Genomic DNA, 27692 nt, shown 5'->3' with positions numbered 1-27692 from the left:
TAAGCAAATGGGTGTGGTTGTGTTCCCGAACCTTTGTTTATGGCCATTGAAAATTTGAATTTCATATACTTTTCACATATCATGAAATATTCTTCTCTGATTTTTTTCAACAATTTGAAAATGTAAAAACCATTCTTAGCTTGCAAGCTGTACAATATCAGATTGGGGGGAGGGCAGGGTAGATATGGCCTGGGGCTGTAGTCTGTCAACCCCTGATCTATCCCACTGCCTCTATTCTTGCCCCCTTGAAATTTAGTCTTACCTCCACTGTGCTCCTAAGATTTGCTTTCTCAAAGATCACTAATATCTAGGTGCCAGATCTAGGGTTTTTTTTTGTACCCAAACTCTTTGACCTTTCTGCTCTACCTCTTGACCATCGTTTTGGTAGTCTTCTATCCTTTGTTTTGATACTCTGCTGTTGTTTTCATTTCATGAAGTTCTGCTACTCTGATCCTTTTCCTAGCTCTCTGATGACTTCTCAATCTCCTTTGCTGGAGTTTCGTTTTTCTCCACTACCTAAATGTAGACATATGCACCCCTCCCCCCCCAATTTTTGTCCTAAGACCAGTCTATTTCTCCTCTTTTTTTATACTGTCTTCTTTGACGATTTCATTCACTGCTACAACTTTCACTAATGCATTTACGTAAATGATTTCCAGAGCTGTATCTTCCACCCCTATTTTTTTAAGAGTCCAGACCTTAAATTGCTGGCTAAACTTCTGCAGGCTGGCATATAAGCACCTCACATTCCAAGCATTCATTCTCAATTCATTCCCAAACCTCTCATTATCAGTCTTTCTAAATTCTGACTTTCTTATCTGCTAATGACCTCACTATTATCCAAGTTCATGATAAAACTTTTTAACCTTTAAGTTCACTTCTAACCCTGAGATTTAAAGACCTCCATTACCTTTCACAACCAATTGGTTTTACATTCAGCAAATTTCCCTCAATTATCCCTCACATCTGTTTCCACCTAGCCTTCAATATAGTTAGGACTTCAGTTCAAAAGCCCATCCAAGCTCTCCCTCCATGTATATTTCTTAATGCATAGCTAGAGCAGGTTAAAATAAAGTGATGACTTTTAGTATACTGTTCAGTGTTGATCTCACTTTTTCCTAGACTTGCAACCTCAGGCAAATTTGTTAACATATGTAAAATGGAGGATGCAAATAACACTTTATTTTCCTATGTCCTAGAGAAGTTATAAGGATAAAATTAAATTCTGTATGGAAAATTCTTGTGTGTACTATGAAACATAGTAAAGGTAACAGTTCATTTCTTTCCTTGTAGTTTATTCATCTTCATATATCCTGTGCCTAGCATGGCATCTGGGAGATAACATGTGCTCAATAAATGTTGAATGAATGTGTGAATGACTGGAGAATCACTCTTTCCTTAGATTCCTTGATGTCAATTAACATATTTCATTCACAATGCAAAGCATTTTTAGCAAAAACAAAAAACAAACAAAAACAAAAACTCAGGCTCCTCAAAGTTTTGAGCAATAAAACATTCACAAATATAATGAAACAATGATCTCAGTTTGCTTCTTGATAACATCTTGCACATTACACATATACTTTTCATAATTGTACCTTGTTTGCACTGTTATGATTACCAGATAATTTATAAAGAAGGCAAGTACCTCATTATCATGATATGCCCATTGGCACAAAAGCATGCCAAGCAGGCACTGTTACACATGACCACCACATCTGCTTGCAGTATAAAAGATGTCTCGGTGATGTTATGAACATAGAGGCAAGTCTGAGAAGGCAGTGAGAAGACTTTGGCTTGTTTTTCTGAGCAGATTATTGTATACTGATGATCTCCTATTTCTTGGGATGCAGAGGGGCAGTTCATGACCAGCTTTCTTCTCCAAGATTTCTCATTTTCATCTATGTTGTTTGGATCCCTCCAGACTTCATATGGTGGTTGCATTAATCTGCCAGTTCGGTCCATACAGGAGAATGTTAGGACAGCTCCTTTCAATGAGAGGAATGTACCTATAAAAACAATTTCATATCACTGGCACATGAAATTCTTTCTAAAACAGCTGCTATTCATCTATGGGTGATAAATGTTTTATATTATGATAATTCATATCTATAGTGTCATAATATTGCAGTATTATACATAAATCAGTAGATTTGTGAGTTCATCAGTTGCAATAACTTGGAATCATAAAAGGTAGGGTCTAAAAAGAGTCTAAGACATCAACTTGTCAAATCCTCTCATTATATTAATGAGAAAACAGAGACCCAGAAAGATGATGAGACTTGGGCCAGGTCACATAGCAAGTTAGTGGCTGAGCCTGGACTAGAACTCAGGCTTCCTAATTCCTAATCCAGTATCCTTTCATTATACTATATAGTATTCATTAACATACTTTTTTAAAGAGCAAATTTTAGAAAATCTATAATTTTAATTTATTGAATAACCAGCTGAAAAAAAAAAAAGCCAACTGATTCCACTTCTTTATTTTATAGACTCATTCACTAGAAAATGCTATTTTTCTTCTTCTGAAAATGAACACTCAGGATATTTCATGAACTTTAAATATCTAGAGTTCATGCTAGCAATTTTGATTGTATTAAAAAAAATCCAAACTAGCTTTGGTGTTTAGGCAGGCTTATGCATCTTTTATACAGAAATATGGTTTACTCACCTGGAATCTCCAAGGTTGAATATCCATGCCAGATTATTACCTATGGGTGATTTTTACCAGTCCCAGAGACAAGATACTATGAAGCTTTGGAAGTAACTTGGGGTAGACTGACCTTTGGACATTTCCAGATTCTCCCCTAAGCAGCGCCCTAGCAGCCTTTTCTTTCCTTTCTCCTTTGACATCATGTAGAGAGAGTAAGGAAGTTATCCCAGGCTGATATACCTCAGGAGTGTACATGTACCAGAGACTTAGGAAGGGTGTTATAAAAATACATTCCATTTAGAAAGTACTTTATAAAGTATTTAAAATTAAAAATAACATGTTTAGATGATGTAACATGATTTTTTAAAAAAAAGCTCAGTAAGTCCAAAATATAGCCTCTACTATTTCAGAGATACACATTACAAAGGAAGCTTAAATTTAAGGACTTCTATAATAAGATATTAACAATTCGGTCTACAGTAAATAATTCACCAGACAATTAATGAGGATTTTCCTCCTCAAAGAGGTCTTACTGGCTAGAAGTGTACCTTACTCCAGCTTTCCAAATTACCAGTCTTCCCCACTAAAATCTTAATTCATTCAATCAACAAATATTTATTGAGGGTTTACTATGTGTTCTAGGCTCTGTTTTAGGCACAGGGGAATAAAATAGTGAATAAAACAGATAAAAATCCCTACCTTCACAGAACTTACTTTCTATGATAGAGACAGACAATATATACGATAAGTATATATATGAGATTAGATAGCAATAAGTACTAAGGAAAAAATAAAGCAGAAAAGGGGATAGAAATTCTTGGAAAAGGGTGTGATTAAATTTTAAATAGAGTAGAAGATGTTAAGGACTAAGGTTTGTTCGTTTCCCCTCCCCAAATTCATACATTAAAGCCCTCCCCCCCTCCCCCAGTGTGGATGTATTGATATTTGGAGATGGGCCCTCTATGGGAATATTTAAGTTTAAAGGAGGTCATAAGGGTAGGGCCCTGATCTGATAGAACTGGTGTCCTTATAAGAAGAGACACCCAGAGACCTAGCTCTTTCTCTCTCTCCCTCTCTCTCTCTCTCCCCCACCTCCCCTCCCCTCCCCCACACATAGGAAAGGTCACATGAGTACACAGTGAGAAGGCAGCTGTCTGCAACTCAGGGAGAGAGCTCTCACCAGATACCAACACTGCTGGTATGTTGATTTGAGACTTCCAGTCTCCAGAAGTGTGAGAAAATAAAATTCTGTTGTTGAAGTCACCCAGTTTGTGGTATTTTGTTAAGGCAGCCTGAGCAGATTTATACAGAAGAGGAGGCTTCTTTGCATTGTACTGTGGAATTAAGGCTCAGGAAACCAGCACAAAATATTCTGGCTACTGTGATTATCCTTTATCTCTGATCCAAGAGTCTCATGTCTTCTATCAGCATCCATGAAACTGGCAACTTAAATTTATTAGCTTGCAAGTAAAGTAAAATCTCAAACTATTCACAGATCTTGACCTTCTAGAGCAGTTACGGGCAGACTTATAGGAGATGAGATCAGAGATAATACGGAGCTAAGTCATGTAGGTTCTTGTAGGACACAGTAAAGACTTAGACTTTTACTTGGTATGAGATGGGAAGATTTTGAGAATAGAGTAATATAATCTAATTTCCATTTAACAGGACCACTCTTTGTGCTGGGTGTATCCTAAAGGGAGTCAAGGTTGGAAGAAAGGAGAGCAGTTAAAAGGTTAGTACAGTAATTCAGGTGAGAAATGGATGGAGGCTTGCTCAAACCAGGTGGTAATAGTATAAAGGGTGAGAAATGGTCAGAATCTGAGTATATTACAAAGGTCAAGCCAACAGAATATGCTAATAAGTTGGAGTTAGAGTGTGAAAGAGATACAGTGGTCAAGATTGATTCTAATGCTTTTGACCTGAGAAACTGGAAGGATGGAATTGCCATTAATAGATATGGGAAAGACTGTGGGAGAAAGGAAAGGAATATTAGGAACTCCGTTTGGGACATAAGTTTGAGATACTTATTAGACATCCAAGTGTATGTCACATCCCTATAACTGGATACCTATGTCAGGAATTTGGGGATAGGCCAGATTATAAATATAAATATATGACCCATTAGATTACAAAAGGCATTTAAGGTAATGAGGCTGGCTGATTTCATGTAGGGCTTGAATATAAATAGAAAACAGAAAAGGTTCAAGGAGTCTGTCTTTGAGCATGCTGGTGTTTTAAGTCCAGTGAAATGTAGAGGAGCGAGCAAAGGGGACTGAAAAAGAATGTCTATAAAGGTGGAAGAAAACTAGGTAAATAAAGTATCCTGGAATCTAAGCGAAAAGTGCAATGTTATAAGGTAGGGAAAATGGTAAACTGCAATATGTTGCTGATGTGTCAGGTAAGATGTGACTTGAGAATTGACCATTGGATTTAGCAGTGAGGTCAGTGATGACCTATATAGAGCTTTTTGTTGATTGGTGTGGGAGAAAGTTTGATTAGAATGCACTCAAGAGAGAATGGGAGAATAAAACTGGAAATAGTGAATATAACATAACTATTTCAAGGAATTTTGCTCTAAATAAAAAGAAGTGAAATGGGGCATTGTAGGAGAATAGATTCAAGGAGGGTTTTTCTCTTTTAATGGGAGAAATAACAGCATGTTTGTATGCTGATCTAGTAAAAAGATGAATATTTATTATAATTATATAAAGGAAACAGGAAAAATTGCTGGATTGACTTTCTTGTGTAGGTGAAAGGGAGTAGAATCTAGTGTACAACTGGAGACATTCACCAAGTCAGGAGCTTACACAGTTTAGTCACAACAGGAGAAAAGGTAGAGACCATGCAGACACAGACAGACAGGTTGGTAGACATGGTGGTGGCAGCTGCTGAAGTTCTTATCTGATCGTTCCAGTTTTCTCAGTGAAAGAGGACACGTGGTCATTAGCTGAGACTGAAAACAGTGGAGGAGGTATTGGAGCTCTGAGGAGAGTGGAGAAAATATGTAATTATTGTTCAAGAGGGTGGACAGAGGACTACCCAGCAGCACAGGAACCCACTTGAGGTTAATGATGATTATTTCAAAATGAGACTTTTTAGTCTGGTTATATATTCTCCAGCCATATTCAGCTACACAGATACAGAAATAAAGTAGGTAGAATTAAATTTAACCAGGATTGTGATTAACCATATTATGTATGTGTGATGTTATGATTTATGATAAATATCTATTTGGTCTTTATTCCTGTTTCTGGCACAGTGCTCTAAAATCCTTGGAATTTCCTGACAAGAGCAACACAGGTGTCTTTCATTTTGTTAATGAGGTGATTTGGGGGCCTCACCTAAGGATAGGGGCTTCTTGCCAGGGGAACCAACCAGGTGATTAGAGGGTTAACACTTTCAGCCCCACCCCCCTACTTCTGGGGTGAAGAAAGAAGCAGGAGATTGAGTTCAATCACCAATGGGCAATGGTTTAATTAATCACACCTGTGTAAGGAAACCGCCATTAAAAACCCAAAAGGCGGGGGTTTGGAGAGCTTCCGGGTTGAGCAGGTAGAGCTGTGGGAGAGAGCTCTTGGAGAAGGCATGGAAACTCCACTTCCCATCCTACATTCCTTGCCCTAGGCATCTCTTCCATCGGATGTTCAGCTATATCCTTTCATAGGAAACTGCTAAGCAGTAAGTAAACAGTTTTTTTTGAGTTTTGTGAGCTGCTGTAGCAAATTAATTGAACCCGAGGAGGAGGTTGTGGAAACCTCAGGTCAGAAGAACAGGTGACTTGGGATTGGCATCTGAAAGAAGGGGAGGGGACAGTCTCATTGGACTGAGAACTCACCCTGTGGGATCTGACACTATCTCCATGTAGATAGTGTCCGAATTGAGTTAAATTGTGGAACACGCAGCTGGTGTCTCAGAGACTTGCTTGTTTGTGGAGAAAACCTCTACTCATCTGGTGTCAGAAGTGTTGTGAGTGTGGTAGTCGTGTGAAAGTAAAGGAAACACACAGGAGAAACATGGAAGGAGGAAGGACTGGCTTTTTCCCTATACAGGAAGAAAGAACATTGTTTTTTCCATCCCAGCATGCAAAATTGCATTTGTACTATTATCACCTGCGGCTTGTTTAAAAACAAATTCTCAGACTCCACCCCAGACCTACTGAATTAGAAACTCTGAGAATGGTTGTAACAAACCCTCCAAGTGATTCTGATACAGACTAAAGTGATGGCTACTGGGATGGATAATCTTTAGGTGTTTTTTCACTCTAAAATTCAGTGATTTAGTGCTTTAGTTCAAATTTCCGTATCATTGATGAGAATTTGTTGTCAAGACAACCAAGATAAGTTAATGTGAAATTAAATTAAAAAAAGAGAAGTGGGCTTTTCTTTGTTGAGAGATTTTTGATTACTGATTAAATCTCCTTATTAGTTACAGGTCTGTTGAGACCTTCTATTTCTTCATGATTCAGTCTTGGTCGGCTGTATGTTTCTAGGAGTTTATCCATTTCTTCTAGGTTATCCTACTATATTAAGAACTATATATCTAATCATTGGATTTTCCCAAAGAAGTACATTCTTTTAATCTCTCCATAAAAGAAGGGAGTCTGGCAAGAGTTTGAATTCATGACAATAGCATGTGACAAAAGGGTACGTGAAATTTCATTCGTTTTTTGATAGTACCTGTAGAGAATTTTATTTTGCTTTTTTAATTCAATGAATTTAAAATATCTAAAAATCTTAATAGCTTCCCACGTGTCTAGCTATTAAGGGCTTAGACAGATTCCATGCTTTACTCAGCAGTTTCAAGTGACAGTATATCTACTTTGGGGAAAATAGAATTGCTACAAACACATTCAATACAACTAGTAATAAGAACTGTAAACAACTAATAGAGCTGCTACCTATAAGTGGAGAGTGTGTATGTTTGTTTTCCTGTATTAAGCTGTGATTATACTTCAGTCAAAAACAATCATTATGCTTGAACTATATTCTTATTGTATTAGTTTTTAAGATATAATGCATGAATTTCACAAATATGTTTGAAATATACACATCTTATATGGAAAGGCCCTAACTAAATACTTGCATAGAGTGAAATTTCTCATCAAGGTTTAGACTTAAGATTAAAAACTACATCCTTCTCATTTGATCACCAGACAAAACCTGTTAACTAGTTTCATATTATATCTGTGAGATAGCACATTCACTCATCTATACATTTGCATAAGTTAATTGTTCTTCATCAGAGAGCTGGATTTTAAAGGAATTAAATGCTAGCAAGTAAGTCTGACACAGGGAGTGGGCTGGGAAAAGTCTAGAGTAGAGGGTAAGTCTAGGAGATATTTCTGTCAGCAGGCAAAGGACAACACAAGAATACTGTAAGAAAAAGAATAAAGGCAAGAAGATCATCTCTGATATACTTTTGCATATGAAAACAAATATATCTAAGCTTAGATAATATGTAATAAAAAACTGAATTAGTAAGTTAAAATCATATCCTTAGTATACAAAAAGGAAAATCTAGAGAAAATGAGGTAAGTCCATCTACACAAATCTTTATCTCTTACATTTTTAAGTTTTCTTTATCAGCCCTTCTTTAAGTGAGGCACGTGTTCATGGGTTTTAAGTTTGTGAAACTAAAATATTTTAACCACAATCAAGTTAAACTCGTTTCTCTTTCCACTGTAATTTTCTTCCAGTTAAGTGACATTGTAGTGAATAGGCATTTCAGGAATCTGGACAAGGGAAATTAAGATGTGGGTACATCTAGAATTTAGTAGACTTATGTACGTGATTCACGATCACTACCATGTCTAGGTTATTGAAAGCCTTCTAGGTATAGGAATGGCTCCCAGGAAAACTCCCACCACCCTGATGCAACTCAGCATTAATCTGACATGGAAGTGCAGGGCTGAAGATCGTATTACAAATTATATATTATGTCAATATTAGAAATATATAGATAATGTAGAAGAAACAAGATTTGAAATTTGAAATGTCTGGATCCAAGAGCTAGTCTGTAGAAAATTCTTCCAAATCTTACAGCTCCCAAGAAACTTGATACAGGTTTTCCAAAATTTTGGCAACAAACATAAAAGTTCATATGATATCCACCAATGATAGATGATTGACAGGTAGCAAAGAGAAAAGGGAAGTGAGGAAATAAGACTGGCTGGACCAGACAGCTGGTGCTGGGAAGTAGCAGGAAATCAGATTAGAAAGGTAGAACAAAGCTGAGCTTATAGAGATCACTGATTTCCAAGATTTTCAAGAAATTGCTTCTATGGGTAAGTGAAAGGTATCAGAGAATATGGTGTATAGAAATTAGGTGATGAAGACAATATTGTAATAAGACCAGTACAGAGGCAGTAAGTAAAAGGGATCAGAAAAGAAACGGAAGTGATGGAAGTTATCTAGGTAGTATCATGGCACTATTAACAGAAATGGGGAGAAGAGCAAGAAGAAATAGTTCGGGGGTAAAGAGAATGAATTTATTATGGAAAATCTTTAGTTTAATCATGAGTTTAAATCTCTAGTTTGATCATGAAGCATGAAATAATTTTTTTTTACAAAGCAGTGATAGGCACTCCATGTGGCAGGATTGGTAATTACAGAATAATTTGTAGCTGGTAGCACAAAGCAGTACGTAGAAATGAAATACAATTTAAAGTGAGTCTCAAAAAATTAGAGGGGTAGGAAACTTTTGGAGGTTATAAATATGTTTATGGCATAGATTTTGGTCATGGTTTCATGGATGTATACTTGTCTCCAAACTCATCAAGGTGTTTACGTTAAATAGTACAGCTTTTTATATGTCAATCATACTTCAATAAAGTGGCTTTAAAATTAAAATCTCAGCAAATTTCTCAAAGAATTACTGTTGAAGAGTAAAATTCCTAGGGGCAGAAGTGTGGAGGGGGAGATGGGACAGAGAAGGGGGAATGTTTGCTGGTGGCAGAATTTTCATTTATCTTCCTCTGTATTTGGATGTTTTTACAATTAGAAAATTTAAGCACCAGCGTTTGAGAGAAAAAAGCATAGCACGTCACAATTTTTTTTTTTGTACAAACAAAAAACCCACAGATCTAGGAAGTCTTTTCCAGCTCCTTAACATGGTTTTAAGGCCCTCTAATCTTCCCCTGCCTGCTTTTCCAGCCTCAACTAGCACCATTCTATCTCTAGGCTTTGGCTGTGCCATGCTTTTTACCTCTAGGTTTTTACTCATGCTGCTTTAAATTACTCTTAAACATCAGTACTGTGCACAGCTCCCTTCCAAACCGGTCCCACTTCAGATGGCTGCTGTGTTAGAGAGGTCTTCGCCAAACCCCCCCTCCTATGCTGCCCAGTATTCTTTACGTCCCTTATTGTAATTTTCTGTTTACTTTTGTTCTTCCCTACAAATAATCTGGGAATAAAGATCATTCTGTGTCCTGATCACCATTGTATCCCCAGTGACTAATTAATTAGTATGAGCTTGGGAAATGTATGTTGAATGAATGGATGAATAAATTTCAAAATAGATTATATTCAACTTTGAGGAAATTGCTAGACTCAGATAAATTTTGCTAGGCCAACTGATAAAAGGTAATTTAACAATGTTTTGACGGGAAAAATGCCTTCAGAGCCTGAGAACATGTCATCCACTTTAGCACTGGCAACAGAAGAGGGAAATGCCTCCGATTCCAAACCTTTAAAAATGGTTCCCATAATCTAGAGCAGTACCAATAGGGCAGGGACTAGTGGAACAGTGGAGACTAGTGGAGAGTAGATACTGGAAAGAAGGTGAAGGAGTCAGGAAGTGAGATGTGAGGAAGAGGGGACAAGTTTTCTACTTTAAATTTGAATTGGCTTTCTGTTATCTCTATATTTTCTTTTCTTTTTCTTTCTTTTTTTAATTCTATCAGACTATTCCACTTGCAACCCTTTCTTGTTGTAGTATGTATGTATGTATTGATTGATTGATTGATTGCTGCGTCGGGTCTTAGTTGTGGCACCCGGGATCTTGTTGCAGTGCGCGGGCGTGCTGGCTTCTCTCTCTAGTTGTGGTGCACAGGCTCCAGAGCACGTGGGCTCTCTAGGTGTGGCACTCAGGCTCTCTAGTTGTGGCACATGGGCTCAGTAGTTGCGGCGTGCGGGCTTAGTTCCCCGCAGCACGTGGGATCTTAGTTCCCCAACCAGGGATCGAACTGGTGTCCCCTGCATTGCAAGACGGATTCTTAACCACTGGACCACCAGGGAAGTCCCTCTGTATTTCTTTATGAAACTCTACCTTCCTTTTTTCTTTTTATTGTCATAAATTATGGCTTCCAATTAGGCTATTTCTCTTTCAGTGGTTAATTATAAAACAGATCTGAACCTAGACTCATAGTTTCCTCCCTTACAGGTACTGCTTAATAGACTTAATTTTTTTAGAGCAATCTTAGGTTTACAGAAAATTGAGCAGATAGTACAGAGAGTTCCCATATGCCCCCTTCGTCCTTTCCTCTGTTATTAACATCTTGTATTAGTGTGGTACATTTGTTACAACTGATGAAGTGATACTGATATATTAACTAACATCTTGAAAGAATGGAATACTGACAGAGAAACTTGGAGAAGACAGCTTCTCATTATCTCTCTTTAAATGGATAAGGAAAGAGTGCGCAAATATTTATGAACCAGATGCCAGAATATTAAGTTAAATCTATACTTATTTTGTATTTTGCCATCATTTTAAGTCTAAGTCTATCTGCTAAGAATGTTGAAGAACTTTCTTATAGTACTGAGAGATCCATTAAATTAGTTCCAGACACTTGTTTATTTCTATGCTTGTGGCATAGAAAACCACATTCGTTAGAAAATCTCTTATTAGAAAACTGTCTTAAACTTACAGTTGTAAACTTGTGTATACAGGAGTTTGATTTTTACCTTTAAATTTGTGAAGAATACATGGCACATATTAGGTATCCAATCTGTATAAAAATTTATTGAGTTAAATAATGGATTGAATTAATACTTAAAAATTCATTTTGACCTTACTGATCTGGCTCTCTCTCAACCAGTATAAGAGAATTATACATATTTCCTTAAAATTAGAACTATAATAAAAGATATTTTCTTATTGTGAAATATGCTTACAATTAAAATATAGTGATCCTAACAGATTAACTTTTAAAATACGGTGCATGTTATGGGCTGCATTTTGTCCCCCCCGACGCCAAATTCATATGTTGAAGGCCTAAACTCCATTGCCTCAGAATGTGACCATATTTGAGACAGAGCCTTTAAAGAGGTGATTAAGTTAAAATGAGGCTGATAGGGTGGGCCCTCATCCAAACCGTCGAATGCCTTTCTAAGAAGAGATTAAGAGAAACACGGGGAGACACCAGGGGTACAAGCACACAGAGGGACAGCCACGTGAGAATATGGTGAGAGGGTGGCCAACTGCAAGCCAAGTAGAGAAGCCTCAGAAGAAACCAGCCCTGCCAACACCTTAATCTTGGGCCTCCAGCCTCCAGAAGTGTGAGAAAATAAACTTCTGTTTTTTAAGCCATACACACACACAAAATACAATATGTTTATCTTAATTTGCCTCACTAGTAGAGAGCTGACTGTTCTACCTACAGTAAGTTACAATCCATCTATATGAATTTAGCAGACCAGTTAACAAAGAAAACACAACTCTATCTAACCTACCATGCCATATATGTGTTCTTTTAACATAAAATCCCTTATCCTATATATTAATAAAATTATTTTTACTTAAGAAATGTTTTTCAGATAACTTTTACTCTCTTTTCTATATATGAAAAAACTATCGATAAGAATAAATTTAAGAATACTCAAAGGAATAACAGAAGGAATCATATATCTCTTCTTCAAAAGGAAAAAGACAAGTCAAGTAGGAAGAGAATACAACATATACTTTAGCAACAATACTCATAACGTGGGTCAAATTCTCTAGGTACTAGGATAAAAAGGGAAGAAATTGTGTGGCATGGCTTCAAAACAAGATGGGCAGGTTATCAAAGAATTCAGAAAGCCACCTCAAGTCAGACTGCTTCCAACTTAATCATCTGAGTTCTTTAAGGATGATGTAAAACACTCATAGGCTCTGATCTGGCATGGAACTTTGGAGAAATGCTTCAATTCATTAAAAATTTTAAACTTTCGCTTTAAGGCTTTCCTAAATGCTTTTCAGAAACTTATTTCCCAAGGCATTGTTTAGGTTGGGAGTTCCACAATTTATTACCATAGAAATGGTTGACTATTTCACCCTGCAAGTAAGCTGCAATACTTGGGATAGTATATGATTTATAAAATTCTCAATAGTTCCTATTATATAGAATACTTAAATCTTTGCTCCAGATCAATACAAATTAAATGTTTTAAAATACCATATATTTAAATTTGAAAAAGTAGCAATGAAGGAATAAATAAAAACTCTTACCACTTGGCAATACCATGACTGGCTCTGTAAATCTTTGTTCATCTTCTGAAGGTAAGTTTAGGGAGATGATTAACACCATTCCCAGACTAGTTCCAACAAACAAACAAGGGGAGATAGTAGAGTCATTTTTCCGAACAAAGGACTCCATGAAGTATAGTGCTGTAATTGCTTCTTTAGAATCTTTGTCAATACTGGAGATGCTAGAGCTTCTAGAGCGATTATAGGAATTTTCTCGACTTTCTATGGAAAGTTAAAAACCAAAAATTTAGTTTTAGTGTGTTTCCAGAACAAGTAAAGTCAGACTTAGTACGTGAAAACCAAAATTATGGGGGGGGGAAGTAGAATTTGATTCGTTGTTAACTGATCTGGAAGGCAGTTTATCCAGTTCACCAGCTTATTTTGAAGATGAAGAGACAAGTCCAGAAGTGTAAATCATAAACTTAGGCAGAGCTGGGACTAGACCTTGAGTCTCCAGAGTTCCAGTCCACTGTGTTTTTCTCTCTACCTCACCTCACAAGTTAGTTGAGATTCTCTAATCTAGAAAAAAAAGATGTTTAGTCTAAATAGTTAAGGTTACAAGAACTTCTGGTGCAGTTAATTATGCTTCCCTCCTATCTCTCAATTGTTGGAAGTACTTCTAATGATTTCTTGACAATTCCCACTTACAACATTGTGGCTACTTACCTGAAGGGTCACAAATGTTCTGTGGTAAATACATTCCTCTAATTTTGTTATATTTGGAGTAATTAAAATTGTAAAAATTGAACTATTTATATTTACACCAAGACTAAAGAGCAAATGTTATCTCCCTGAACTAGTTACAAGCTGCCTACCTTGAATCCAAATACAGTCTTGGCTTTGCCTAGGGCCAAATACAGAGTTGTAGACAATGCCACGCCACCCATAATCTTTCTGAAAGGGCTTCAGCCCACTTAAAGGAAACAAGATGGTTTCAGGTTCTCCTGCTCATCAACTCTTACACATGTGTACACTCCAACAAGCAGAAACTCACCACCTCAGGTAAATATTAGGAAGGTTGTATTGTTCATATAATCACTCCAGAGTACAAGTTCCTCATATTCCTCTTTCTACTGCCTTCCCTCTCCTTTCATTTTTGATAGGTATAAGTGTGACTCATTTTTATAAAAAGAGATAATAATATAATATATAAATAAAATAATGTACAATAAAACCAAATATTAAGTTCCTCAGACTATCCCTTTTTCTACAAACCAATATATAGTATTCCTAATTTCCCCTTTGTATCCCTCAGCAAGTTTATAAAAATAATTGTTTGTAATAGAATTTAGATCTGAGAGGGAGCTTGGATATAATCTATATATTTTACAGATTTGGAGACAGAGACATAGAGTTAAGTAATTTTCCCAGAATCAACAAGTTAGAGGCAGAAATGTCTAAAACTCAAAATTCCCAATTCAATCCAGTGATTAAAAGTACTACTTCCTTTATAACCTTTATATTTTGCTTCCATTATAACATTCCTAGCTAATGTTTCTAGGTTGCTATTCATAGACACCTGTGAGAGAAGATCATCTGGACCAAATTTAGTATGGCATAGTGTTAAAGGAAAAAACTAAAAATTTTCTTTTTTTACTTGGCTAAGCCGCATGGCATGTGGGATCTTAGTTCCCCGACCAGGGATTGAACCCACGCTCCCTCCAGTGGAAGTGCAGAGGCTTAACCACTGGACCACCAGGGAAGTCCCTAAAAATTTTATTTTAAAAATTTGAAGAATAATATAGATCATTACTATCAAGTTTTTTGAGGGGTGGTAATGGTGAATTACTTTATAGCATAGAATTACCATAGCACATTCCTAAGATTATTTTTTCCTATTTCTAGTCCCAAAGCTTTTTATCAGCAAGACAATAGCAGCAGTTACAGGACTCCCTTTTGTGTGTGTGTGTGTGTGTGTGTCTTAATTTTAGGCCTTCTGGCTCTTGTACTTTACTCCCTGCCCCTAACAGTAATTCCATAAGTAAGCAAATAATCCTCCCTTTTTCAAACATATGAAGATGAGATTGCAAACTTTAGAATTTAATGTCTTCCCTTTTTCTTGGTCACATTCACTTAACAGTTGAGGAAACTAAGGTTATAAGACATTAAATAACTATCTACAGATAGAGACACTAAGAGGCTTACCATTGAGATGGAAAGAAATTGGGAGTGCAGAGAACAGATTAAGGCATAGGTCTCATTTTGTACAGAGGAGGTGAAAGCCTACCCATAAACAGCCATTCTGGTTTTAGAGATGAAAGAGGTGTAGTGAGGAATGGATTTGGAGTCATGGCCACAGCTCGACCAGGTTCTCAGTTGCTCATTGTCTAGTTGACCATAGTTTTTCAGATCTTTCACACCTGACCACCATCCCTTATCCTCCAGCTCCTGTTACTGTGGTATGTCAAATTTTAATTGTATCCACAAAAATTTGTATGCTTAACCTACCTTCTGTTGTAACTGGCAAAGAAATCTCCATGCAAGCAGCTGACTGTGCTTTTCGAAATGGTGGTCTTCCGGGACCCCAGCGATTTACTTTTGAAACATCAGCACTGGAAAGACGTTTTCCAGAACTGCAACTCTGAGAAGTTGGACTTGTGCAGTGTCCATTTACATGATCTGTACCAAGAGGAAGAAGGCAGCATAAATATCATAATTAAATTTTAATATAAAGGAATCTAAGTGTGTAGATTAATAAATGAAGAGTGAGAATTCCTTTTTTCAAAACATATAAAGATGGCTAAATCCTTGCTATTTTAGTATTTAGTCACAATTTCAATTTTGCCAAAGTATTTAGCCAAATTTTTCATGATATTTATTAAATATAAGATTTGTTTTTAAAATTTGACTAGTTAACATAGTTTAAAATTTATTCTATGTCCTCATTATGTATTCTGCCATTTAATAGCAATACAAAATAGGTTATAGTATTAGACTTTCTTTTGCATAATTTAAATATATACCTGTTTATATAAATTTTGGAAGAACTTCAAGTGCTTAGAGTTTAAAATATAGAATGGAAGCATTTTACTGTGAAGTTGAGAATGGTACATAAGAATATTGACTCTACAGCCAGACTGCCTGGGCTCAAATCCCAGTTCTACCACCTACTAGTTGTACAAATTATTGAAGACTTCACATTTTAGTTTCTTCTGTAAATTGGGACTATTATTATCTAGCTCAGGGATTTTTTGTGATAACACATGTCACATGCCAGAGTATTTCCTGGTATGTGGTAAACTCTGAACAAAAATTATTACTGTCATTCTTGTTCCAGAGTATTAAAACTGCTCAGGTCTAAGACAAAATAGTACTGTTTATTTAGAGCCTGTGAGTTTAGCTCAGTTCTGGTATAATTTAAAAACTTGGAAATAATTGCACTAAAATGTTCTTAATGCTAACACACAGTATTTGAAACATAATCTCATAGTTCTACAGTATTCAGAATGCATTTTAAAATGTGCTTCTTTGGTTACTCAAAGGACAATAAATAGAGAAGAATCGTGTTTAATGTCCATATTGGACATGGGGAACTGGCGCTCAGTGTCCACTCCATTATAGCCTTTCTGTATTGAACAATTTGAAAACTTAAAATTATACATTCCCTGGATCCCCTTGCAGCTAGTGCAAAGATGAGAATTAGGTTTCAGTATTTAAATGCTCTAGTGTGTTTTACTGTTTTTTAAAAATGAGTTAGCATTTATTGAATACTTAAATGCTAGGTATTTTATACACATTACTCATTTAATCTTCACAACAACTATGCAAGGTAGGTGCTTTATTATCCTGATTTTTGCAGATGAGGAAAATGAAGGTCAGAAAAAAGGGTTCAGAAAATCATCTAATATTACATAAGTAGTATTCATGGAGGCAGGATTCTAATCCAGATTTTTCTCACTTAGTGTCTGTATGCTTAAAAACTAGGCCACAGGGTCAGCTAAAATATTTGGTAAGGAGTAGCAATTTTGATGGCATATTTAGTAGGGTTTAGGAGTAGCTTGTATAATGTACATTGAGATCCAAGCTCTTTGGGACCAGTCATCTTCCATATTAACATAGATCTCTGAAATCAGATTTCCTGAATGGAAAGGCACAAATATCACACGATGAGTTAGCTATGGGGAAGCAGAAGTCAAGAGCGCTAGCCCTCCTTCATTAACAAATCTAGTCTTATAAATAGGAAGAACACTGAGGGCAATAGCTGCCACTAACAAAGACTTAGAGTGACTACTTTGGGGGTACAAATTGCCCCCCTCTGGGCATACCAGTTAGGAAAAGTTGCCCCTTCCACAGGTGTGAAGCCTTGTTCTAGGGCTTATCCAGAGTAATGTGGGATGGATTACAGTCCTCTTCATGCCCTCTTATCTAGGTACAAAAGTATATAGCAGAGCTCTGAGAACAGTAAAATTTGTTCACTTAGCCAGGACTCTGGACTTGCTAAGCCAAGGTCGCTGCCTCTCTATTACCATCTTTTGGTGGCTGTTTCATGTGAATATTGTTTCATTTGAGCTCATAATAGGGCAGTATCAATTATTAGATTACTCAATATGCTGGTCTTTTTTTCCCCCTACCCACTGTATGGCCACATGTTCCCCAGCTTCTCATGATTGACTCATAAGGTCTGGCTGACATTACTATACATGGGTAGCCCAGAGTTTTTGGCCATATTCTTCTGTTTTCACTAGGGCTGATTGACTTAAAGGATTTTTTTTGTTGTTGCTAAAAATTTTTTAATATATGGAAGTTAATCTGCTTTAATTTTTTTTTAACCACAGTAAATATTCAAGATAGATATGAATAGATACAAAACACTTATGAAGAAATTTGGTTATAGCCCGGACACAGTCATTCTGGAAATTTATGATAAAGAAATAATGCTAAATACAAAAGAGAAACAAAAACCTCTATTGATAAAATTATTCAGTATAGTTTAAGTTATAGATAAAAATTGGAAACCAGCTCTCCTTTACAATTCAGCATAAACTTTTAGGTACAATGTGGTATATATCACATAATAGAGTATTATAATCTTTAAAAATGTTTCTGAAATGCTTGTTGAAACTTATAAAATATCTATGATGTGTATCGCTGAGCTCTTGTTGCATAAAAACCACTCCAAATGTTAATAATGTAAAATAACAATCATTTTATTATGCTTACAGATTCTGTGGGCAAGGACTTAGACTAAGGCAAGGTGGGGATATTATATCCATGATGTCTGTGGCATTAGTCAGGAATGCTTGAATGGCTGAGGGCTTGGAATCTTTTGGAGGCTTCTTTACTCACATGGCCTGGGCTAGAATGATGCAAAGGTTGAGCTCAGTTGGGACTGTCAATGGTGGCTTCTTTAGAAGGCTTGGGCTTCCTCATAGCATGGTGGCCTTTTTTACATAGTGGCTCAGGGCTTCAAAATGTCTGGCAAGTGATTTTGAAAATGGGATGGAAGCAATACTTATGCTGCTTTGGTGTTATTGCAATGGAGATTTTACTTTATTTTGTTTTGTTTTTGAAAGCAACATTCCAGTGTCCAGTCACAAGCTTTCTGTATGTCAAGAGGCAGTTGTAGTAGAATGCTGATCTTATAACAATGTGCTCTTCAGTTCAACAATTGATTGGCAGTAGTCTTCTGATTCTGTTTCTAACAGTAGCAAAGTTGTCTGCTTCCCTGGTATGTCTGTTTGGTGGCCTTATTCTGAAAATCATACCTGTAGGCCAAGCTTAGAGTTTACGTCTCCATCTTTCAGTGACTTGATAAGCACCTAGTTTCTTGTATTAAGTCACTTTCTGCATAATATAAATGGAATGGTTTGTTTCCTACTACTGCTTCCTGATTACAATGATGTTTTATCTCAGCTGTAGTGCTCTATGCCATTTAGAGAAAATTCAATATTCTAAAAAATTCAACCTTAAAACAATAAGTAGATTAAAGCAAATGGGAAATTGTTATTCTTTATTTTACAGAAAGATTCCCAAATCTAAAAAAATTACAAGTTTCTTTAAATTAGCTGATTCTCTTGTATCTTTAAATCAGTATTTGATTTAGTGTATATATTATACAGAGCAAGGTACAATAGTGATTTACTGAAAAATGGCTTATTGACTCCAGTTGAAATTATTTTTAACGTAGTCCTTGCCAAAGCTTTATAGAAGTATGTAAATGAAGATTTAATTTAATACTTGGTACACTAGTCTTGTTAAACTTTTTAATATACCATACGATTCCTAGAAAATGAAAATTAGTATTATGCCTATGCCACAGAGGGTGATTCTATGGTGAGATAAATGTTGAACATAATACTAAATCAAAATAAGTATTGGATTTTAAAATTCATGAAAACAAATGAAATAAAAAGACTTTGCTTTGAATTATATAAAATGTAGCCAGTATCAAACAGTTAGTTAAAATATATGAAAACCCACATAACTTTACCCTTGCTTACTTTTATAATTAAGAGGTAACTCTTCTTTCCCTCCCTCCCTTATTATTTTTTTTTGATTTGAATTTTATTTTATTTTTTTATACAGCAGGTTCTTATTAGTTATCTATTTTATACATATTAGTGTATATATGTCAAACCCAATCTCCCAATTCATCACACCACCACCCCAATACCTCTGCCCATTTTTTAAATCAGATTGTTTGATTTTTGTTACTGAGTTGTATGACCTCTTTATATAGTTTGAATATTATCCCTTATAAGATATATGATTTGCAAATATTTTCTCCCATTCTGTAGGGTGACTTTTCATTTGTTGATGGTTTCATTTGTTGTGCAGAAGCTTTTTTAGTTTGATGTAGTTTATTTTTGCTTTTGTTGCCTTTGCTTTTAGTGTCAAATTCAAAAAAAATAATGCTAAGACTGATGTCAAAGAGCATATTGCCTTTGTTTTCTTCTAGAAGTTTTAAGGTTTCAGGTCTTATGTTCAAGTCTTTAATCCATTTTGAGTTGCTTTTCTGTATGGTGTAAAACAGAGGTTAAGTTTCATTCTTTTGCATGTGGCTGTCCAGTTTTCCCAGCACCAGAATATTTTGAAAGAGAATACTTTCCCTATTGTATACTCTTGGCTTCTTTGTTGTAAATCAATTGACCATATATGCATGAATTTATTTCTGGGATCTCTCTTCTGTTCCATTGATCTGTGTCTGTTTTTGTGCCAATACCATATTGTTTTGATTGCTATAACTTTGTAATAGTTTGAAACCAAAAAATATGATGCCTCTAGCTTTGTTCTTCTTTCTCAAGATTGCTTTGGCTCTTTGGGGTCCTTCGTGGTTCCATACAAATTTTAGGATTGTTCTATTTCTGTGGAAAATACCACTGGAATTTTCATAGGGGGTTGCAGTAAATCTGTATGGACATTTAAAAAATATTAATTCTTCCAATCCATGAGCATGGAATATCTTTCCACTTATTTGTGTTTTATTCAATTTCTTTCATTAACATCTTATTTTCAGTGTCTAGATCTTTCAACTCCCCAGTAAAATCTATTCCTGGATATTTTATTCTTTTCTTAATTTCTCTGATAATTTGTTGTTGGTGTATAGAAAGGCAATTGACTTTTATATATTGATTTTCTATCTTGGAATTTTGCTGAATTTGTTGATTAGTTCTAACAGTTTTTGGTGGAGTCTTTGTGGTTTTCTATAAAGATTATGTCATCTGCAAATAGAGAAAGTTTTACTTCTTCCATTCTGATTTGGATGCCCTTTATATTTCTTGCCTTATTGCTCTGGCTAGAACTTCCAGTACTATGTTAAATGAAAGTGGCGAGAATGGGCATCCTTGTCTTATTCCTGATCTTGGAGGAAAAGCTTTCAGCTTTTCACTTCTAAGTATGATGTTAGTTGTGGCCTTGTCAATTTATGGTCTTCAGTACGTGTTGAGGCACATTCCCTCTATGCTCTCTTTGTTGTGAATTTTTATTAGAAACAGATACTGAATTTTGTCAAACGCTTTTCCTGCATCTATCAAGATGATCATATAATTTTTATTCTTCATTTTGTTAACATGATATATCACATTAATTTGCATATGTTGAAACATCCTTTCATCCCTGGAATAAATTCTACTTGATCATAAGATCCTCTTAATGTACTGCTGAATTTGGTTTGATAATATTTTGTTGAGGATTTTGTATCTATGTTCATCATAGATGAACATGATATTAGCCTGTTATTTTCTGAACATGATATTAGCCTGTTATTTTCTTCTCTTGTAGTGTCCTTTTCTGGTTTTGGTATCAGGGTAATATTGGCCTTGTAAAATGAGTTTGGAAGTGTTCCCTACTCTTCTATTTTTTGGAAGAATTTGAGAAGGAGTGTTATTAATTCTTTTAATGTTTTGGTAGAGTTCACCAGTCAAGAGGTGTTTGATTACTAATTTAACCTCTTTGCTAGTAACTGGTCTGTTCAGATTTTGTATTTCTTCATGACTTGGTCCCAGGAGGTTGTATCTTTCTAAGAATTGATCTATTTCTTCTAGGTTCTCCAATTTGTTGGCATACAATTTTTCATAGTAGAATGTTACGATCCTTTCTATTTTTGTGGTACCAGTTGTAACGTCTCCTCTTTCATTTCTGACTTTATTTATTTTAGTCCTCTCTTCTTTGAATCTGGCTAAAGGTTTGTATATTTTGTATTTTCAAAAACCAGCTCTTTGATCTTTTCTACAGTCTTTTTAGTCTCTATTTCATTTATTTCTGTTCTGATCTTTATTTCCTTCCTTCTACTAATTTTGGGCTTCATTTGTCCTTCTTTTTTCCAGTTCCTGAGGTATATTGGGTTGTTTGAGATTTTGTTTCTTAATGTAGGCATTTATCACTATGAACTTCCCTCTTAGAACTGCTTTTGCTGCATACCATAAATTTTGTTATGTTGTATTTCCATTTTCATTTGTGTCAAGAGATTTTTAATTTTTTCTTATGATTTCTTATTTGACACATTAGTTGATTTTCTGTCTGGATGAACTGTCCTTTGATGAAATTGTGATATTCCCCTACTATTTCTACTGTTGTCTATTTCTGCCTCTATAACTCTTAATATTTATTTATTTATTTTTAAGGTGGGCTGGCCAAAAAGTTCATTCAAGTTTTTCCATAAGCTGTTATGGAAAAACCCAAATGAACTATTTGGCCAACCCAATAAATCCATTCAGCCACTCTTTGTCTTTTGATTGAATAATTTAGTCCATTTATATTTAGAGGAACTATTGATAGGTATGAACTTACTGCCATTTTGTTAATTGTTTTTTGGCTGTTTATAAGTGCTGTTTCTTCTCTTGCTCTCTTCCTTTGTGATTGGATACTTTTCTGTAGTGGTATGATTAGATTTCCTTTCTCTTTTATGTATATAACTTTTTGCTTTGTGGTTACCATGAGGCTTATATAAACCATTGTTTTAATTCCTTAAAACTTGATGTATTTTTTGACACATAACATTGTACCTCTGTGTCCATGGGTTCCACATCCATGGATTCAACCAACCACGGAACCCTCAGGTATGGAGGGCCAACCATACTATGACATTTTATAGAAAGGACTTGAGCATCTGCAGATTCTGGTATCAGCATGGAGGCCTAGAACCAATCCCCCAAGGATACCAAGGAACAACTGTATTAGTTTTAGGTATACAAACATATTTATAACAGTCTATTTTAAGTTCATAACAACTTAGTTCAAATGCATTCTGAAGCTGTACATTTTTACCCTCCCTCCCACATTTTGTATTTTTGGCATCACAGTTTACATCTTTTTATCTTGTGTATCCTTTAAGAAATTATTTTAGCTATAGTTATTTTTACTACTTTTGTCTTTTAGCCTTCATACTAGATTTATAACTGATTTACCCACCTCCATTACAACATTAGGTTATTCTTAATTTTACTATATATTTACTTTTATCAGTGAGATTTATACTTTCATATGTTTTCTTGTTACTAATTAACACCCTTTTGTTTCAAATTAAAGAAATCCCTTTAATAATTTTTTCAAGGCCAGTCTAATGGTGATGAACTCTTTCTGCTTTTGCTTGTTTGGAAAACTCTTTACCTCTACTTCAATTCTGAAGAACAACTTTTCTGGGTAGAGGTTACTTAGTTGGCAGTTTTTTTTTTCTTCTTTCAGCACTTTGAATATATCATGCCACTCCATGATGGCCTACAAATTTTCTGCTAATAAATCTGCTAATAGTCTTATGGGAAATTCCACTGTATATAACAAGTTGTTTTTCTCTTGTTACTTTTAAGATTCTGTCCTTGTCTTTAACTCTGGACAATTATGTGTCTTGATATAGGTCTCTTTGGATTTATCTTATTTTGAACTTTCTGGGCTTCCTGGATCTGGATGTCTGTTTCCTTCCCCAGATTAGGGACATTTTCAGCCAGTATTTCTTCAAATAAGTTTCTTCCTTTTCTCTTTCTTCTCCATCTGGGATCCCTATAATGCAAATGCTGGTCCACTGGATGTTGTCCTATAAGTCCCTTAAGTAATCTTCACTCTTTTTTTTTTTTTCTGATTGTATGAATCCACTGTCCTGTCTTAGAGTTCACTGATCCTTTTTCTGCACCATCCAGTCTACTGTTGAATGCCTCTATTTTTCTGTGCAGTTATTGTATTCTTCAGGTCTGTGATTTCTTTTTGGTACTTTCATATATTTTCTATCTCTTTGTTTAAATTCATTGTTCAATGCATTGTTCTTATTTTGAACACTTTATCAGGTAAGTCACTTATCTCTGTTTCACTAAGTTCTGTTTCTGGAGTTTACCTTTTTCTTTTGTTTGGATTATGTTCCTGTTTCTTTGTTTTCCTTGACTCTCGGTGTTGGTTTCTACACAATAGACAAAGCTGTGGCCTCCCCCAGGCTTGATGGAGTGGCCTTTTATAGGAGGTGACCCTTAGCATTCAGCCTGGCATGAGCTCTTGGCGGTCTCTAAATCCTTTGTGATTGTCCAAGCTCATTTTTGTTCTTAGTGGCTCCCAGTATTTGAGAGTATGCCAAGACCTGTTTTTGCGTGGGTATTTTCTCATTCATCCAATGTTTAGAAGTTAATCAGCTACTTCTGGACATCTTTCAGAGGGAATTGCTCCATTTAGAGCTTTAGATTTGGTGTATCAGTGGGAGGAGGTGAGTTCAAAAGTCTCCTATGTTGTCATCTTGGACCATAACTTGAAATAACAAAAAATTGTAACATTAAAATGCCAGTATATCCTGATTGATGCTGAAGAAGCAAACTGACACCTTAACCGGCACCATATAAGTAAGTGTTCACTTCAAGTCCCACGTTAAGAGTGGGAAGAGTTGGGGGGGGGGTGAACCCACAGTGTATGCTGAGAAACAAATAAGAAAGAAGTTAGTCTGTCTAAATAGTCTCCAAATAGATGAAATCTTGAGTTGCTAAATTACTCATTTCTTAACAAAATGTTGTAATTCCTGAAATTTGCAAAACTAGTATCTAAAGATATAATAATCATGTGGCTAAAATCATCCCCCCTCTCCTAGTATGAACAAATTTACCTCAACTTTGAAAAAGCTTATGAGTTTTTTGTTTCTTTGAAACACCTGCTGTAATTTACATTCAGTGAGCCAGTTCTTCAAATTCTGAGCTTCCTTGTAAAACACTTGCAAACCAATAATCACTTAATGTTTTTGTGTCTGAATATTCCTTTCACAATGAACTGTACATACAGTATATATTTTCTAAGTCATGTGAAAACTTATAATGAATAATTTGAATCTATTCCTTTTGAGGGAGGAAATCTCCTAATATATTGAGTTTAAATTGTTTGGTTAAAAAGATTAAGACTGAGTTTTATTATTGTATATACTGTGCAATGTTATGCTCTAACAGTGTTCTCTGGATACTGTAGTATCCACCTCCAATTTACTGTTCTTTAAAATAACTTTTAATTTTAAAATTTTAGCTTAATTCCCTCAGAGTCCCACCTCCCATTTAGACAGAGTGTTAACATTTTCTTTGAGTATCCTTCCAGAATTAATCTAATCATTTTTCAAAAGAAGTGGAAGCACATTTCACAATATTTTGTACCTTAATATTTTTTCTATTTCACACTGTGCCTTGGAGACCATTCTACATAGATATACATAATTGTTTTTAGTATAGTATAATAGTTTACATAGGGACAAAGTATCCATTTTTAGGGCTATATAACAATTAATTTGACTATTTTCTTATTAATGAACATTAGGCTTTCAGCCTTTACTATTTCAAAACAAACTTTAGTGACCGTAGTAATACTTCTTTGTACACGTGCATGATTATATCTGTAGAATGAATTCTCAGAATTGAAATTGCTTGGCAAAAGAATATGCATTTTAAATTTTGATTGCAAATGGTTTACCAGTTTACATTCACACCAACAGTATATGAGAACTCCAGTCTCCCAACATCTTCACTAACATTTTGCTTTATACAGTTCTTTGATATTTGTTGATCTAATAGGAAAAATACTGTTTTAATATTCATTTCTTTAATAATGAGTGTTGGACACCTTTTTATTCTAAAGACACATATTTCTTTATGAACTACCAGTACTTAACCTTTGTAAATTTGTCTAGTCTTTTCTTCCATTTCTTGTTTTTATGTATGAGCACTTTGCACATTATAGAGACTAGTCTTATCTGTCAAATTATTGCAGACTGTTATTTGTATTTTTTCTACATTTTTATAAAATCAAATTTATCAACTTTTTTTTTTTTTTACATGGGTATTGAATTTTAGCCATCTTTAGCATAAAGACTTGAAATTGGTGTACATTTTATACTTTAGAAATAAATAATTCTACTGAAAATAACAGTAGAAAAATCTACTGATTTTTCAGAGGAGTAAAAGGTGATTTTAAAATTCATCTGAAAATGTCAACATGTAAGATAGCCAGGACAATTCTGAAAAACAAGTCATAACTATCTGGTCTAGCACCACCAGATAGTTAAATACAGTATTAAATTACTGTTTAATGTCTCTTCTTAACATGCTGGTGCTTTCCTCTATCTCCTTGAATATATGAGGTACAGATCTTCGAGTTATGAGGGGGTTAAGTCCCAATAAAGCCATCATAAATTGAATATATCCTATGTCGAAAATGCATTTAATATACCTAACCTACCAAACATCATAGCTTAGCCTAGCCTACCTTAAATATGCTCAGAACACTTATATTAGCCTACAGTTGGGCAAAATAATTTAACACGAAGCCTATTTTATAATAAAGTGTTGAATATCTCATGTAATTTATTGAATACTATGCTGGCAGTGAAAAACAAAATGTTTGTATGGGCACTGAATGATTAGAAGTGTATCAGTTGTTAACCCTCATGATCATGTGGTTGACTGGGAGCTGTGGCTCACTGTTGCTGCCCAGCATGACAAGAGAGTATTGTACTGCACATTGCTAGCCTGGGAAGAGATCAAAATTCAAAATTTGAAGTATGGTTTCTACTGAATGTGTATTGCTTTTGCATCATCATAAAGTTGAAAAATTGTAAGTTGAACCATTGTAAGTCAAGGATCATCTGTATATTTACAATAGCTGATTTAATGTCCTTGTCCACTAATTTTATCCTATGTGTCATTTCTGGGTCAGTTTCTACTGACTGATATTTTTTCTTTATCAATTGTATTTTCCATTTATCATGGATTGTATTTTCCTGTTGACATGGTATCATTGCCTGGATGCCTGTGTTATTAAGTGCTATCTGTTTTCTATTCTTTAGATATTGATTTTTGTTCCAGGGCACAATGTTTTTTAGAAATGGTACAGTTTTTTTGCTTTTTACTTTGAAATAAATATATAACCACACCAAGTTCCCCAAAAGTATACAGGATAGCAGTATAGCTTGTGGATAAGTGAAATGAATGGCAGTAGTAATACAAGTAACAGGAGGGAGAAATTAGGAATATTTTGCTATTATAAGGTACTTTCACTATCCATGAAGCAGTACAGTATTATTTAAAAGTGGACTTGTATCTGTTGTAAATGTATATTGCAAACTTTAGGGCAACTGCTAAAAAAAAAAAGTAAAAAACAGAAGTATAATTGATAAGCTAAGAAAGGAGAGGAAAAGGAATCATATAAAATGCCCAATTCAAACCACAAAAAGAAGAAATAAGTGGAAGAAGAAAATAGAAACAAAGAAGAAGGGCAATGAATAGAAAGAAACAACTATGGTAGACATTATTCCAACTATATAACCACTTTAAATGTCAATTGTCTAAATATATCAAAAGACAGACTATCAAAGTGATTCACAAAATGGGACCCAACTATATGTTGTCTACAAGAAATTTAAGGATACATATATAAAAAGTAAACAGATAGAGAAAGATATACCACCCTAACATTAATCAATAGATTAATAGCTATATATATATATATATAGCCATTTGCTTCAGGATGGTGAGGAACATTGTTAGACCAGTGACCCCATAAGCATTGGCCCAATGCCATACTTCATTTGTTGTGAAATGAGTTCCTTGATGAAAAGTAATGCTATGCAGAATATCATAATAAGGCATTCTGTAAGCCCATGGATAATAGTTCTGGTAGAAGCATTCCATTCAGGGAAGGAAGATCCCTA

General features: G+C 35.1%; 1 protein-coding gene across 3 annotated transcripts in view; it reads right to left on the bottom strand.

Annotated features, from left to right (window-relative positions):
* STXBP5L (syntaxin binding protein 5L) overlaps positions 1 to 27692 on the bottom strand; it is a 366549-nt gene that overhangs the window by 8129 nt on the left and 330728 nt on the right. For 2 of the 3 annotated variants that reach the window (XM_061193151.1, XM_061193152.1), the window contains 3 exons: positions 15548 to 15718; positions 13082 to 13321; positions 1649 to 2009 (listed from right to left, as the gene is read on the bottom strand). In XM_061193151.1, the coding sequence (XP_061049134.1) occupies positions 1649 to 2009; positions 13082 to 13321; positions 15548 to 15718 (772 nt within the window). The remainder of the gene's footprint in view (positions 1 to 1648; positions 2010 to 13081; positions 13322 to 15547; positions 15719 to 27692) is intronic. The other variant, XM_061193153.1, reaches the window with a different exon arrangement.

This window comes from Eubalaena glacialis, chromosome 6 (assembly GCF_028564815.1).
Source record: "Eubalaena glacialis isolate mEubGla1 chromosome 6, mEubGla1.1.hap2.+ XY, whole genome shotgun sequence".
Classification (NCBI taxonomy): Eukaryota; Metazoa; Chordata; class Mammalia; order Artiodactyla; family Balaenidae; genus Eubalaena; species Eubalaena glacialis.
This window is presented reverse-complemented; position numbering and strand designations above follow the sequence as displayed.